General features: G+C 32.0%; 1 protein-coding gene across 6 annotated transcripts in view; it reads left to right on the forward strand.

The window, feature by feature from the left end:
* BRINP3 (BMP/retinoic acid inducible neural specific 3) overlaps window positions 1-18,187 on the forward strand; it is a 360,785-nt gene that overhangs the window by 185,967 nt on the left and 156,631 nt on the right. For all 6 annotated transcript variants that reach the window (XM_032291134.1, XM_032291130.1, XM_032291131.1 and 3 more), the window contains one exon: window positions 6,678-6,868. In XM_032291134.1, coding sequence (XP_032147025.1) covers window positions 6,678-6,868 — 191 coding nt within the window. The remainder of the gene's footprint in view (window positions 1-6,677; window positions 6,869-18,187) is intronic.

The raw sequence follows: 18,187 nt of genomic DNA on the forward strand, positions 1-18,187 counted from the left end.
TAACTGAAAAATAAATTTTTAAAAATCTCCTATAGATAGAAAACGAAACCCCTCTTACTTTTAGACCACTATTTTCCTATGTTCATCTTTAATTGCCTCAATATATATTAGGATTGTATTATCATTCATATTGTTACAATAAGGACTATGCTGAAATGGTGATCCCTAGCTCTTGTTATGTGTCACTTTTCAGTTGTGACATGGGACAACCTAACATTTGCAAAGTATTCCTAAATCAAATAGGTTTTAATGCACTGTTTTAAGGTGAGCATGTGCTCTACCTTTTTTGGGGGGTGAAGTATGACTCAAATGGAATCCTATTAAGAAGAAATTAATGATGTGCCATACTTACCTGAAAAGCAAAGACATCTTTAGAAATATTGTATTTATATGAATAGCAATGACATAGATAGAAATATGTTATTTTAGAAAAATGTTTTGGGAGATCTTTACTCTCTGTTTAAGGTTGCAGACTATAGGACAGAGTCAAAGAGTTTGTAAAAGTGGAAAGGCCGACTTCTCATCACAAATAAGATAACTAGTTAAATTTACTAGAAACTCCTAGGTATGGAATGAGTTGATTCATGCAGCTCTGCATAATAGTGGTGGATAAAAGACAATAATAATATATGAAAAACTTTTGAATTCTTACTGTATTTCAGTCATATTCCAAACCCTTTACAGCTGTCGATTTCAGCTTACAGCTGCTCTTTGAGGAAATAATTATGATGTTCATGTTCCGTAAGAGGAAACTGAGTCCTAAGATATGCTGTTCAAGAATATTCAGTTACTAAATTAAAACCAGCATTAGAACCCAAATCTGTTCTACAGTAAAACATGGTACACTTACATCTAAACTATAACTAATTCTACATTTCTGTCTTCCAGGACCTCATAATCCTCTGAAAGAATGTCTTCCATTGGTCTAATTATCTCTTCTGCTCAACAACATATAGATTTTCAATTAATGTTGGAACACCTTCAGTAATAGGAATATGCACTACTATACAAAGGAGACTTACTGAAAATGACTCTCTTCACATATTTAAAATGGCCTTCTTGCATCTCCAGGAGGCAAAGCTAATGTCCAATTGGTTAATTGGATCAATGTTTAGAATTTAATATATTAATCAACTGAAGAAAATATTCATTATTATGTTTTTAAAAGCTTGTAAGCCTCCTTCCAAATACAAGAATCTGTAGAAAACATTGAATGCATCAAGGCTGAACTTGGATGATTCTTCAAAATTTTAATGTATTTTCCAAGTGAAATTATCTGGGAATAGCCATAGTATTGGTTATGAACTTAGCCATTACTTCAGGATATTTTTGTTATGAAACAGTATATTTTAAACATGGGCCAGATGTAGAAAAAAAGTTGTGAATACTCATTTCATTATGATTTTTTCTTCAATGATTTTTCAAGATACCCGAAGTAGAAACATTTGTACAATGAATACCCGTATACTCATATGTAACAACATACTGCATAAAACCATGCTACTATGAATATATTGCTCATCTCACTACAGAATAAAGTTTATTGATTCTTTATACTTTTGTTTTTGTTTAGAATATATTCCAAAAGCTGATTTACATTCAAAGCTCTGTGTTCTTAAGTCACTTTATTTTTACAGACATGATACACAATTAGTAGCATTGGCTTCTGTTTTTAATTTTTAGGTATGGCTTTTAAATTTTAATACAATTTTATTTTATAAATAAAGCATTTAAAAAATGTTTCCAGTGCTTAAACATCATGGTAAAATGTGTCTTCCAAAAGTGTTTCTTCATCCTGTTCCTGTAGGTGAAAATTCATAAATGCTTTTGGTTAATCCTTCCAGTATTTGATGCTTTTTTCCAAATAAAAAGAAATATATACATATATTGTATACTTGTATCTTCCCCTTGTCTTATAAAAAACTATCATGAAACAATTTTTATCCACTTTATGAGATCGCTGTAGAAATCATTTTTGCTGCCTTCTGGCTGCACAGTATTCTACTGAATGGTTGTAATCTAGTTTATTACTACTGATAGGCATTTATGTTGATGCTAACTGTCAATAAAAAAGCCACAGTGATACACATTTTGCATATTTTACAATCATTCTGTGAAATACATTCTTAAATTTAAAATTGTAGAGTTGGTTACTGATAACTATTGCCAATGTTCCCTTTATATTAGTTACATCATTTTGCAATCCCACCAACAATACATTAGAGAACCTGTTTATTTCTACTTTTCCAATAGATTTGCCCAAATTGTCAAAGTCTGGATTTTGGCAAATTCTGTCATTGCAAAGTAATATACCAATATATTTTAAATTCGTATTTCTCATGCTATGACTTAGATTGAATATATTTTCAAATGTAGGTGGGTTAGGTTTATCTCTTCTTGTCTGAAATCTCTTTTCCTATTTATATCTGTTTTTCTATCCAAATCTTGTTTTCTTTTCCTTGATTTCTAGGAGTTCTTGGAATGTTAAAGGAATTAACCGTTTGTCTGTTATATGTTGTAAATATTCCTTATCACTGCAAAATTTGTTTTATTGTCATTTTGTGCTAGAAAGAAATCTGGTTTTACTTGTTCTAATTCATTCATCTTTTATTTCCTTACTTTGGGATTTCTCGTTATAAATTTTTTCTTTTCTTTGTATTTTTATGAATTTTTCTCTGGTACTTGAATGGTTTCATTTCATTAAATAATAGTGTTTCTAATCCTTTTGCAATTTATCCTTGTGTAGAATCATATCCCTTACTTTCCAAATTGCTATTTAGGTGTCACTTAGTAAAAAGCCTGTTTTTCCCAAGGAATTAGCATCCCATTTTATTACATGCTGAATTTCCATATGTACTTGTTATTTTATGGATATTTTTCCCGTTCCATTTTTTTCTGCCTATTCATGTGTCAGTCTTCACTGTTTAATTGCACAGATTTTACAATATGCATTCAGGTATGGTAAGATGTTCTGATTCTTGCCTGTTATTTTTAAGTTTTTCTTTTTTCACTTACAATTCATTATTGACATGATAAATATTCCTACTTTCAGAAAACAAAAATGATCCGTCCAGGGTTTTAATCAGATTGCATCGTTATATATTAAGGAAAATTGATATATTTGAATGTTGAATATTTCTGCTCAATGAAAAAACTATCATTATCATTTATTAAGGTCTATTATGGCAACTTTCAGAAAGGACTTATAACTTTTTTCATATGTTTCACATTTTCTGTTCCGTATAAAGTGTGTTCCCTAATCCATTATTATTTATACCTAGTTTATATTTGTATGTTTCAATCTATTGAGTTAGTAGTATTTTTATTATTTGCTTGTCCCTTACTAAGTTTTATTACTTAGTATAGTATGTTATTATGTGTGTAGTAGTTTGTCCATTAAATTTTTATTTTTCACCAGCATAATCATATTATGTGTAAAATGAACATAGTTTAAGTGTTTTTTTCTAACACCGTGATTCTAATTTGCATTCTCTTCAATATTTACATTTTAGTATATTTATTAGCATGTTGAATAGTAGAAGCACTTGTGCGTATGCTTCTTTGGTTCTAATTTTAATGGGGATGCCTCCTGGGGTTTCCCCATTAAGAAAGATGTAGGCTTTTATGCTTAGGATCCTGTATTTTTTTTCTTTAAATAAGTATTTATCAGGTGCAGTGGCTCATGATAGCAGTTCTAACAGTTCGCGAGGCTGAGATAGGAGGATCACTTGAGGCCAGAAGTTTGAGATCAGCCTGGGCAACATATTGAGATTCCATCTCTATGGAAAAAATATAGTATTCATTGATGCCTAATTTATTATTAATTAATTATAAATAATTATAATTTATGAAGTGTATTTTAAGCAATAAGGGATATCAGCATTTTTGTTTCTGGATATGTTAATATGTTGAATTATATTAATTATTTCCTACTATTGAACCACTCTTGCAGTATTAGAATTATCCTATTGGTCATGAGATATGCATTTTAAATATTTACTGTTGGATATTGTTTGCTATTGCTTTAGTAATAATTTTCTATCAGTATTCAGTAATTGTAAAATATATTGTGTGTGATTTTCAGATATCTTGCTAATGTTATACTCAGTTTATAAAAATCAATTCAGAAGTTTTACATTTTCAGTATTATCAATTTTTTTATACTTTAGGCAAAATTCCACTGTGAGCTATTTGGATGTGTTAATTCTTTTTGTTTTTTTGTTTTTTGTTTTTTTTTCCTTTTTTGGTGGAAGTATTCTGTGACACCTAATCTTATTTACAATATGTTTTAGAAAATAGTTATTTTCATGTTTTAAAATAAATGTTCTGTTTTCTGCTTTATTGTACATTTATTCTGTCAATTCTTTATGTAATTTTCTTTCTCCAAAAAAAAAAAAAGGTGGTTAACTAGTTGGTGTTTTTTCTTCCTCAAAGGAGTTACATTTGGGTGTATTTATCATTTCCCCTCTTTTTAAAAACAACTAAGACCTGCTTTTATCATTTCATTTATTTTTATTTGATGTAAGTTTATTTTTCTCATTTTTCTTTGATTTTAGAATCATGTAGTTAACTCATGTATGTTGTGGTTGTGGATATTTCTCTCAGCAGTGCTTCTGCTTTGTTCCTTAAATTCTGGTACACAACATTTTCCTTTACAATTTGTAATTTTGCCTTTATCCTGTCATTCAAATATTATACAATAGGGATTTTTCATATGTAGTATCTTTTGAAATTTTCTATTAACTTTTATTTTTTTATATTGCTGTCAGTGAGTCATACTATATTCTTACAAATTTATGGAATTCACTAAGAGTTTATTTGTAACAAAATATGTAGTCACCTTTTCTAAATGTTCTATGTAATCTTGAAAGTAAGTTTTATTTGCACTATTCTTAATATAAGGTCCAAAATTTATTGATAAGATCTACCTTATTTGGAGGTTGTATAATTTTCTATCATTACTTTTTATCTTCTTTGTATCTAGTTTAGTCTAAGAAATGTGTGTTGAAGTCTTATAATATTATCAGCATATGTCTATTACTCCTATATCTTCTGCTTTATGAAAAGTGTTGCTATTAAAGTAACTTTGCAAGTTTCAATTATTAGCACTATACAGTATTGTTATTTTTCCTCATTTAACAATATTTGGCCTAAATTCTGTAACATCAAGCTCATTAGCTTTGTTTACTTTAATTTACATTTACCAAGATGTCTCTGTCATTTTATTTTTAATTTTTCTTAGTTACACGTCTCTTGCATAATTCACAGAGCTGCATTTTGAATACTTACGTAGCCCACCATACCACTGTTGTTCTTTCTGTATCTGTCTACAGGGTATTTCTTTGTTTTGGCACCCTCACAGCTTATCAAATGGATGAGTTTTTCTGATTCATTGGTAATTCTGAGATGAGTTTCCTGAAATTTCCTCATCTGTTTATATTTTTCTTAGAGAAAATGACTGTAGATTCTTTTGTTTGTATATTTTTATAGTATTTACATGTATATTCTTTTTCACTTTCAGCTGCTTCTACTCCAGAGCTGTTTATCATGTACAAGACCGTATATTGTTGATGATTTGACGTACATATTTATTCTTAAAGGATGTGTTTTTTCTTTATTCTACTTCTTCTAACTGATTTCTAATATGCATGTTGGGGTCCAAATACAAACAAGAATTGTGAGTTTTAGAAATAGCGTTTGTTGAAACCTAATTCTGATAAAAGCTGACCTCATCTCTGGTAGATATGTAAGAGCTCTTACTTAAAATTGGATTGTCACCTGGTCTGTGTCATTTTAAAATTGATATTATTACAAGAAAAAAAAGGAAATGCCAACTACCCTATTAGACAAACTTATTTGCCCTTTCATCAAAGTGACTTGCTAGTTTATACATGGGCACAATACTACCCAAACAAAAAGGTTCCTGAGAGAATGAAAACAGCAAGTTTGACAATTACATACTAGATTAGTATCCAATAATATGGTTGTCAGAGCATCACAAGTTCTCAATGTCTAACTTAATTGACGAGTTTTTGTCTTTTGGACATTGAAAACTGCAGCTTAACTGGAATATGCTCTATGTTTTACCTTCGAGAACCTATTGCCACTCTAAATCCTTCACAGATTTTAGTGTTTTTAATGCAGTGTATTAACACACAATGTTTTAATACACCCTATGCATGGAAATTCTGAATTTATTACATATATATACCTACCTGTATATACATATGCTTTACCTGAATTTTAAAAGTCCAAATGAAACCTGGTGTTTCATCATGTTTCCATTTGGATATTCTATTCTATGGTAAAAATTTCTGAGTAAATTCAGTTTCATTTTATGTACCCCATTAAGTTTATTTTATGTAATTTAATTTTCTTTTGGACCATATGAGTGTTATGCTAAGCTATGTTAGAAAGTCAATAAAACCTGGAGCAATTGTTCTACAAAAGCTAAATATTTGACATTCAGTAACTATGTATTTAAAGTGATTAATATCCCAGGCATTTTTTGAGGTACTTGAGAAATATTCACGACAAAAAAGTAAGACCCCCCTCCCCTTTTGGTGTATATCACTCCTTTGTTTTATTACATCTGTAATCTAGGCCTCTTCACCTGCAGATATCTAAACATTGATTTTAAGTGGAAAATGAAATAATTTGAAATATTATTAATGCAGGAGAGGAGTCACTCACAATTTTTGTGGACAAGCGGAAGTTGAGCAAACGAGCTGAAGGAAGTGATTCCAGCACCAATAGCTCTTCGGTCACTCTGGAGACCCTACATCAGCTAGCTGCCTCTTATTTCATTGACAGGGACAGCACCCTTCGGAGACTTCACCACATTCAAATTGCATCCACTGCCATAAAGGTAAGAATAAGTTTATGCTAAAATTATCTCCTTCCATTGTTTCTTTCTTCTATATCCAAAATGTATTTCTGTGTATTTGCTTATCCCATGAATGTAAACAATTATGTTATAAAAATATATTTAGGATTTTTTTGCTTTCAGTTATATGATAAATCTAAGATGAAATTGTGTGTATTTTTTTTGTTTTGTTTTTTGTTTTTTGGTTTTTTTTGAGGCGGAGTTTCACTCTTGTTACCCAGGCTGGAGTGCAATGGCGTGATCTCGGCTCACCGCAACCTCCGCCTCCTGGGTTCAGGCAATTCTCCTGCCTCAGCCTCCTGAGTAGCTAGGATTACAGGCACGCACCACCATGCCCAGCTAATTTTTTGTAATTTTTAGTAGAGACGGGGTTTCACCATGTTGACCAGGATGGTCTCGATCTCTTGACCTCGAATTGTATGTATTTCAATATAATTTTTTTTACTTGATAAGCAGATCAAGATTTTTCGTGGCTAAATGTAATTAAAATATATTTGAATTGTATAAATTTATCTTGTGGTGCACAGACTCCCTCTAAAAGTATACATGGATACAAATTTCTTTTAGTAACATCAATTTCTTTTATAATTCTCCTTAATTTATTTTACCCATTTAAAAATACTATACTGAGAAGAGAGGCTTTACCAGGTTCAAAGTCTTCCATGGCACAAAATATTTTTAGGAAGTCCTGCTTCATGGAAAACTATCCCTCAATGTTTTTAACATATATTAAGATGCACAAGTACATGGTTATATGGGTTTCTAGAAGGCAAAATATACCATAATCTAGAATTAGTGGATTAAAAGTCATTTGACTTTGAATAAACTTAAGTTGACTTTATCAAAACTGAGAAAAGGGGAGAATAATGTAGTTCTGTTTTTCAAAAGAAAATGAATAAGACAAAGAGATTGAGAAAGAGAGAGGAGAAATTGTTATCTCCTAAAAATAAGTTTTAGAGATATTCTCTGACAAATTAGGTCAAAGTAATTTCATTTGTCAAATGGCCATTGTAAAATTAAAGAGTCAGAACAGTATAATCCTAGCCTATGTCAACCATGACAAAATAATAAAGAGAGAGCATTTCTGAGTGTTTCAAATCTAACCTTTCATAGTTAATACAAAAATGAATGAGTAAATGTAACATTTTATTACTTTATGAAACTAAAATAAATGTATGTTCATTTTTGTGCCGGTTAGTTGTAATGTTGCCACTCCAACTTAAACTCATAAATGAACTGAGAATGCCAGGAAGATGGCTCCAATATATATTCCTGTTTGGGATATACTGGAGAAAATAAAAGGTAATGTGGAAATACCTTTAGCTTAAGGGTTACACAAACAGTGCAGCAAAATCCTAATGTTGCTAGTAGATGTTGTTGGAAAACAGACTTTAGTAGATGTAAATCATGTAATACAGTTAGTTGGCTTCTGACTCTGGGACTAATGTTATATTGAGAAACAAGCTTGTAAATAATATTTATGCTGTATTAATAAAAATATAGCCAGCATGAATGCAGATGTTTCAGTTAATTTAAAAATTTTGTAAGATGTTGTTACAGAAACTTAGCTTGAAGTTGCTGAGGAAAACTAGGTTTTTCCAGGAATCAATTTCAAGGATATAAACAGAAACTCAAGCCAAACTGTATTTTCTAATAGAAGAAATCATTATTGTAAGTGATTTTATTATATGGCTATTGATTTTTGTTGTTGTTTAGCACCAAGTGAAATTATACAATAGAGTTTTTGTACTCTAAGTAAGAAATATGCAGACACATTTCGTGTCAAAACATAATGGATATTTGCACATACTTGTGTTCTCCCAGAGGGGAAGTATGTGGCAAAAAAAAACATAAGTTTTAATGAGGCATACTATTGTGTACAGGCATTGTTTTTAGACTCTGTGAAGACAAATGGAAATAATGATGCTTTGCCAAGTGTATAACCTAGGTATGTGGTGGAAACGTGTCCCAAAGTAGTGACACTTACAGGAAGTATGTCATCTAAGCAGTTCTGAGGACGAAGAAAGAGTAATTTGGAATTTGGGAGTCAACAACCTCAACTTGACAGGGCTGCAGGGAATGCCCATTGTCTGTTAACCATGGAAAGAACTTCCAGTGCATATGAGAGAAATGTTTTAAAGTGTATATAGAGTGGTGGGAGATGGGAGGAAAGGGGGCTTTATATTAGGTAGAGGAAACAGCAAACAGTGGCAATGATACAGGGACTGTATCATTGTGAACAGAGGTACCCATCTTTGTTTGTGCTGTAACTAAGGAAAAAAGGAAATGAAATAAGCAGCAGCTGATAACAACATAGCCAAGAATACAGGTATGGAAATTCATAGGGAGTGCAAGCGTGAGGTGGTGAGGTAGTGGGGAATGGGAAAGAGTGGAGGGCAGTTACACCCTTCAGCATTTAATTTAGGCCTAATGAGAATTTCCTTCTAAGGCAGCTGTGATTTTAAGTAGCTGATGATTTTCCAGGCCAGGGTTAACTGCAGTCAGAGTTATTGTGAAGGTTCCAGGGAAAAGCTTATGTGTTGTGTTCAAGCAAGAGCGGAGTCAGAAACCCATGACCATGTACACTGCAGGAAGTCCACAGCTCTGTTACATGAAAACTGATGTCTCTGTGCGATTTTGTGTGGAGAGTATCTTTTATTTTTATTAGTTATCAAATGTGTCCCTGCACAGGTAAAAGGTGTCTCTCTTGATTTGTAAGTCTAAATCTGCAAGTGCTTAGAATTAAGTTTGAGGAACTGAGTATTTGGGTGAGGCGACTTCAGTAGGCTGGATCTAAGGGCATTCAACTACTGAAATCCTTTCTAGTTGAATAAACAATTCAATGTAAAGTGCTCTTGTAGTCTCTGAAACCAAGATCTTAATTCTTTTACTAAATCCCTGAAGGTTCAGTGGATTGCTTGTATGCTTTAAATTGTCAAACTAAGCATGACAAGATTCACAATTCTTGATTTGGTAATGTAAGTTATGTTTTAAGTGCCATACAGTAGGCGTTTAATTTCAAGAGCAAATATTGAATGAAGTTGCTCTGCAATTTATAGAATTTAGGAGACGGAATTGCTAAAAAATAAAGTAAAATATGATTGTTACCAGGTAACAGCAAAAATATAAGTAAATCTTCAAAATCATGCCAGCTTTTAACATGCTAATTTTTTCAAATCACAAGAGTTGAACAATTTGTTTTAACTATGAGCCAGTTTCTAGAAAGTGGAATGAAGCAATTTGTTTGTTTTATCTTTTATAATTATGAATAAAAATGTAGACAGTAATTCATTAACAAATCTGTAAATAAAAAATTGACACAAACACTCATGTAGCTTAATTAATTGCCATATTCTTGCAATTAATAGCATTTAAATATTATTTCACAATATCACTTGTAGTCCAATAAAATCTGAAGTATAATGGTTAGAATTGCTCATTATTTTGTGAAGATTCAATTCAATGGACTTAAATTATTCAAAAAATTACACTAACATATTTTTGAGTTTATTTTTAAATAGTCTTGTAAACTTTAATGTTATATAGTTGACAGTGATGGGAAAAACACAATGCATTATATACTTTGAAAGGATATTTAATTACCTGATGTGTTATGGCATACATATTTTCAAAGAGGATTTTCTAATTATTTTAATTTTTAGAATTTATGCACTGAGTGAAATTAAGTTTTTATAACAGGACACTACTAAAAATTTTGGAAAGTAATCGTTTTTATAAAATAATTACTAATATGTTACTGTATTTCTCGTATTCTTCAAAGTAGAAAAGACAATCAGATAGCTTTCAAAATTATAGCATTTGGAAAGTTTTGTGCAGCAAACCTAGGATAAAGCGGAAACAATATATTATAATTAACTTTAAGGTCACGATTCCAGCTTAAAAATATCTATCTTGAAATGATTTTTTTAGTGCTGCATAAATGACTTAAGAATGTTTTAGGTGATGTTGAAAAGAGGCACTATAGCTAACTCTGAATTTACATTTCTGAAGTTATAAAATATGTTACATTAACATTGTTAAAGCTATTTATAAAATTAAACCCAACAATACTTTTCCAAGAAGCAGTTTTGACAAGTAAATTATTTGTTATTTGGGAGTAAAATCAGTAAATCAACAATATATTTATTTTTAGTTTCACTTCTATGTATATATTTTAAAATCTTACTTTAAGAAGACCTAAGAAAATATGCATGTGAACCATTCATAACAATTGCAGATTTTATATTTTGCATTTATAGGAAAGATTCACATATGATACTCTTTTTGATTGTATAATTTAAGGTGTACAACATAATGTTTTAATATACTTAAACACAATGAAATGGTTACTACAGCCAAGGAAATTAACATACCCATCATCTTTTCGTCTTACTCTTTTCTCTTTGTGGTGAGAGCGGCTAAAATCTATTCTCTTTGAAAATTTTCACTATTCAATACAATATTATTAGCTATAATCCTCATGTCGTACATTGGATCTGTGCATTTATTCATCCTACATAACTGCAACTTTATACTTATTAACCTATATCTCTTCATGACCTCCCTCTGCTACCTCTTCCATGATGCTAACCACTCTGTTTTACTTTTCTTTTTTTTTAAACTTAAGTTACTTAATTTTTTTTTTAGTGGATTCCTTTTGGCTTTCTATTAGATAATGTTATCTGCAAACAGAGATAATAGTACTTCTCCCTGTTCAGTCTTTATGCCTTTTATTTCTGTTTTTTCCTTGTCCTGGTGGTAAGAGTGGAAATTCCTCCTTTGTCATGCTCTTAGGAAGAAAGTATTCATTCTCTCTCCCTATTTTGTAGGATATTATCTGTGGGTTTTCATACATGCTCTTTAAAATACGGAGAAAGTTCTTTTCAGTTCATAGCTTGGTGAGTGTTTTTTATATGAAAGCGTGTTGATTTTGTCAAATGTTTTTGTATCTATTAAGCATGTGATTTAAAAAATTTTTTAATTATATTTATATGATTTAATACATTAATTGATTTTAGGTTGTTGCACAAATCTTGCATTCTTTGGGCTAAATCCCTAAATCCCATCTGTTCAATGTGTATATTTCTTTTATATGTGGCTAGATCCAGTTTGTCAGTATTTTGTTGAGGACTGTTATACCTGTATTCAAAGTGGATACTGGACTATATTTTCCTGTGAGACATCACAGATTTTGGTAGCGGTTAATACTGGCCTCATAAAAGGATTTGGGAAATACTCCTTCTACTTCTATTTTATGGAAGAGTTTGTGAAGAATTGGTATTAATTCTTCCTTGAATTTTTGGTTGAATTCAGCACTAAAGCCATCTAGGTGTGGACTTTTCTTAGTAGGTAGTTTTTGGTTATTACTTCCATCTCTTCACTTGTTGTAAGTTTATTCATATTGTATAATTCTTCTTGAGTTCAGCTTCAAGAACTCAAGGGGCTTAAGAGATCCTCCAGCCATGGCCTCCCCAAGTGCTGAGATTACAGACTTGAGCCACCAGGCTTAGCCCTTGTTCAGCTTTATCTTATAGCTGCGGGGCCCTTCCAAACATTTGTCCCTCTCCTCACCAACTCTTTTCAGCCTTGGCCCCTCTAAAGCTGAGCAATGACCTTCATATTCTATGTTAGAAAGGAAATTAAGGTCATCAATTAAGAAAATCTCTGTTTTTCTAAATATGTTTCCATTTCATGGAAATTATACAATTTGTTGGCATGCAATTGTTCATAGTATTCCTTTAATATCCTTTTTTATTTCTGTAAGGTCAGTAGTAATATCCCTTATTTACTCCTAAGTTTTAGTTATTTCTAGTCTCCTTACTTTTAGTTACGTGAGTTTTCTCTGTTATCTTGATCAATCTAGCTAAACATTTTTTCAACTTTGTTGATCTTTTCCAAGAGCAAGCTTTCTAGCTAAACATATTTTTTATCTTTGTTGGTATTTTCTAAGAAAGAGCTTTCAGTTTCATTGAATTTTCTCTATTTTTTTATTTTTCAAATGAGCTAATATTTGTAAAGCTCTTAAAACAATACCTAGCATATGAAAATGCTAAAAGTCATAGCCATTATTATGCAACATAATGTTATTGAGCACTTATTTTATTACACAAGTAGTTTATTTTCTCCTCTCTCCAATCAGAGCTCAGCATAAGATAGTAGCTCAATAAATGCTAATTGAAATTAAATGAACCTAACTCAGCATGAGCAGAATTGATGATGTTGTGGCAATCAACTGCAGCAATCCCAGAGTTTCACATTGCTAAAATTAGGTAAGTGGTAATGACTATAGCATGAATGCTGAAACAGCTTTGAAGTTTCACAGGAATCCCTGGTAGGCCGTAATCTTCCTACATCCTCATATTTCTTCTGCCTCAGTGTAGTGGAGTAACAGCTCTTTTAATAAGTAGAAAGAAAACTCAGTACCCTCTTTTGGAAATACTTTATTTTTAGCAACACACAGTTGCTGTCTATTTTCATAATGATTCTTTATATTCTACATCATAGTCTCCAAAGCATCAAGATCACAGCACAGTTAAACTAGGAAATCCTGACAGTGTAACTGATATGTAAAGCTCTTTGGCAGAATCTCCCTCATCTTTGAAATGCTTGCAGCACTGAGCATAGCAGCATACTACATGCTGACACTCAACAAATATGTGTTGAATGCATTTTCTAGAATTTGTGAAATATCAGCTGCAAGTAATACAGGTGCTTAGAAGGAAAAAAAATTATCTTTGTAAACTATATACAAAGTGACTTTTTATTAAATCTGTGTTACAGTGTATCTGACAAACCTTTAGTAGAGAGACTTGCCTTCTCATTTATTGAATGAATAAGAAGTCAATGCTTTCAAAATCACCTTTTTATTAATCATCAGTGCCTAAATATAAACTGAATTGGTTTGCTTATATTTGATAAGATCTCTGGTAAAGAAACGATTTGTTGGTTTTGAAATGTATGAACATGGTTTATGAACCATCTGTTTTTATGTTTCTTTCGTTGTAGTTGTTGTTCAAAGGTACCGTTAAATATCATATTAAATGAAATGAAAAAATACCTTTGCATTCTACTCCTTCCATATTGCTCTTAAATTGATTCATCTACCTGTCGGTAGATGCTACACAGTCTTTATTAGATATTGGTTGCTTTTTCTCAATTTCTTTTATTGCATTCCTGGGCAGAGAGTTAAGTGTTTGAGATAAATATCTCCTTATTTCCCATTTCTCTATATAATTTGTACATACATATCCCTTGGTTCAGCATGGCACATGATATCAGAAAGAGGCTGGAGAGAGATGAAGAGCTCTAATTCTGGAGCTCCATGGCCCTAGGTTGGTGTCCCAATATCACTACCTATTGATGGTGTGATTTTGCTCAATTAATTATCTTCTCTATATTTCAGTCTAATCATCTGTAAAATGAATATAATAATAGCACTTACATCATAAGGTTGTCAGGAAACTTGAGACAGTTAATATATTTAAGGTGCTTAGGACGGTGCCTGGCACATATTAAGTGCTTTATAAATGTTATTTTTTAAAGCAATTATGCTCATAGTTATAAGTACAAGTTCAGGCAAATACACAGGACTCAGGAATAAGCTCTAACACAGAAAAATAATTGGGTTAGACAGTAGAAATTTCAAAATCCCCTTACCCTTTCCAAAAGAAGCCAATTACTAAAAAGGGAACCAAATTAAGGGTGTTTTACTTTTTAAAATTTTATTATTATCACTATTACTGTTATTGTGTATAGATTTGGGGTGTTGCTATGTTTTCCAGGCTGGTCTTGAACTCCTGGCCTCAAGAGATCATCCCATGTTGACCTCCCATATTGCTGGGGCTATCTGCGTGAGCCACCATGCCCAATTAAGGGAATATGTCTTATTAAAACAAGCTACAATGCAAGAATCCTGTATTAAAATTTATGAAAATATACTGAAACTGAGATACAGGCTAAATTTTCCAGTGAATTTGTGTATTTCCATCCGTAATCACTGGAGGGTGGTTGGAAAAGTGGTTTGCAGACCTTTCTAAAGTTCTGCTTCCCAGATGTCAAAGAATGAAATGATTTCAGGAATTCAAATGTTTGACAACCCAATTTATTTGAGCTGTCACTTAAAATTTTGCCAAGATTGTTGTCAAATGTGATTGGTACTGATATTACTAGGCCTAGGTCTTCTTGACTTGCCTCTTGTCTGTTTAACAAAGCATTTATTTTTCATGACTAAATGAAATAAAAGAAAGTTTGATTCCCCTACGTATAAATGATAGGAATTTTCAACTTCATCACTTGAGAAAGTGATAAAAACCCTAGGAAAGTCCATCTTCTAAATACATCGGTTATTGACTTAAATATTTCTAGATTTACAGAAAAGTATATGGCACGAGGTAGTGTATGAGGGATTGGATGCCCTATATACAATTTGCTGTCAGTTTAACATGACATGAGGATGACATTGTGATAGCAATTTTCACATTCTTGATAGTGCTGTCTTAGAAAGAAATGGCTAGTCATGTCATGATCTGAACAATTTCCAGTGTGGTTTAAAGCACACAGGTTTATTTTGCACTCATGTTACATATCTATTGCTAACTAACTGTGGCTATGTACAGTTACACCAAAAGCCAGCTAAAGGAGGACCTCTTCTTGAGTCCTTTCTAGCAAAGGGAAAAGTGAAAAAGTCACAGGCAGGTGATGGTTTTTTAAAACTTATGTTTAAGTGTGGCATTTGTTACTTCAGCTTGTTTTCATGCAAGTGGTAAAGTAAGTCATATGGCCAGTCCTGAGGTCAGAAGGTGATGCAGTGATACAATAAGTGTGGCCCTGAGCCCAGACAATTGTCTAGAACTTGGACCAGTAGCATTTTTGGAGGGTGATTTATCTTATCACTGACAACACTTAGAATTGCCAATTCATGGTAATAATGGAAAGCAGTCTAGTTTTATTTTTATAAATATGATCTAAAAACTCTGTGCACATGGTGCACCCTTTATTACCTACATATTGGACAGCTGGCTTTCACTACCCTGATTTTGATACTCGTTGGAGAAAAGATTTATTCTTTCCCTAGAGAAAGGTATCGCATATGTAGGGTTATTGAGTATCAGAAAATGTTTTGACCAACAATACAACCTATCAAAGTGGCCTAAATGGAAACATGAACTGTAGCAATAGAGGCAGAGATATTAATGATGATCTAAGGAATAGAGGCAAAACGCATTAGAGGCCTCTGAAAGAAGAGACTTCTTACAGGCTGATCTGGGTCAGAAAATGTTTTCTTACATGCTAATAAATAATTGTGCATTTGATGTAATTTTTGTTAATGAAGTATTGACATGTAAGAAATTTCATCAAAGAAGAGCATATGTTTTGTCTATTTTATATTTTATCAAGCATCAACTCTAAACTGACCAAAGCTATTATTTTCTAATATTGTCAGTAATTGAAAATGTTTTCTTCAATTTATCACAGTTATGTCAAATTATAAATGATTACAAATAACTCTTTGTCATTTCTCCTTTTACTCTCTATATCTAATCAGTGAACAGGTTTTGCAGATTTCTCTGTTTTCCATTCCTTCCCTTCTATTCCTAATAGGAACTAGTTCAGGCACCATACATTGTATCACATCCTAGCTTTGTTCATTATCACACAAATGCAGCTTTCATGCTGTTCCAAGCTAAATTCTTGCAATACTTTCTTTTTTTTTTTTTTTTTTTTGAGATGGAGTTTCGCTCTTGTTACCCAGGCTGGGGTGCAATGGCGCAATCTCGACTCACCGCAACCTCCGCCTCCCGGGTTCAGGCAATTCTCCTGCCTCAACCTCCTGAGTAGCTGGGATTACAGGCACGCACCATCATGCCCAGCTAATTTTTTGTAGTTTTAGTAGAGACAGGGTTTCACCATGTTGACCAGGATGGTCTCTATCTCTTGACCTCGTGATCCACCCGCCTCGGCCTCCCAAAGTGTTGGGATTACAGGCTTGAGCCACCGCGCCTGGCCACAATACTTTCTTAAACCATGCTTCAGAGCTGCTCAGTACTTGGAGAGTTTCTTATTTATTTATTTATTTTCATATAATGCCCACAGATAATACTCTCTAAAATTGAATGATACAATACACTGACCCCATCCTATTCAACAATTTCATCACAACTTGAGTAATGACATAAAGGATAGGCTTATGAAGTTGGTGGTAACTGGAAAGGAATTGAATAGAGATCCAAAACTACCACAGTAAGCTGGAGTAAAAATGAGTTTAAAATATGAAATGCCATTGATATAAATATCAAGTTAAAAAGACATATTTTTCCCCTTTAACATTTTAAACATTTAATATATTATTTCTCCATCTTAAATTTGAACACTTTTTGCTCTGGGAAGTAAATAAAACTTAGCTAGGTTTAAGAAATAGTTTGTGATTTGATACGTAATTCCAAATTTATTATATCCCACTTGATAATGGATATTTTATCCATTGTGCTGCTTAAAAGGAGCTCAAGCTTTAAGTGATCAACACTCACTAGAGGATATGCTTGGCATAGAATTTATATTTTAGTTTGCTGCTTTCCCCTCTAGGTAGATTGTTAAAGGTTGAGGTTGAATTACTTTTACATTTTAAAGTACATTAACTTCATAACATTTCTGGCCTGAAATGCTACACTAATTTGATATTTGTCCTATATCCATTTTCTATCTAATTTAGACAGAAATCTGTGTTGGCCTTAATTGTATTTTCTTTTCTTTTAAACTACAGTCCTCTATCACCAATTTTTTGTCTCATAAGTAGAAATTTTGTCATCTTAAAAATGACTTTTCCCTTTAAATTTAGAGGTTTTGGTGAGAAATTTAATAATCCTATCAACTATAAAATATATAGCATTAGTCCTTTGTGACTTGCATTAGTAGAAAATGTTGGGGCCTGTTTTAGTTAGGTGCATGAAAAATGTACTCTCACCTTTGCATAGCTCAAAAATGGCTTAAACAATTCAGTTCAAACTCTCAAACGAGTTTACCTTTGGTCTAAGTTGAAGTTTGAAAACCAAACGTAATCCTGTCCATTGAAAATGATGACCTAAAAGAAAGCTGGAAATTATAAAACATCCATAATTTTACTTAATACATACTATTTTTGCTCAAGTTAATACATTTTACTTTTCTGGGTGCTTATTTTAACAGAAATCCGTTGCTAGTTTTTACATTTGAAACATCTCATAAAATGTTTTGTTTTAGTAAGATTAGTGAATATATTAATTGTTCTTACTTGAATTAATAATATGAGAAATTAAAGCAAAATGT

This window comes from Sapajus apella, unplaced genomic scaffold, assembly GCF_009761245.1.
Source record: "Sapajus apella isolate SASKATOON/1434 unplaced genomic scaffold, GSC_monkey_1.0 scaffold25, whole genome shotgun sequence".
Lineage (NCBI taxonomy): Eukaryota > Metazoa > Chordata > Mammalia > Primates > Cebidae > Sapajus > Sapajus apella.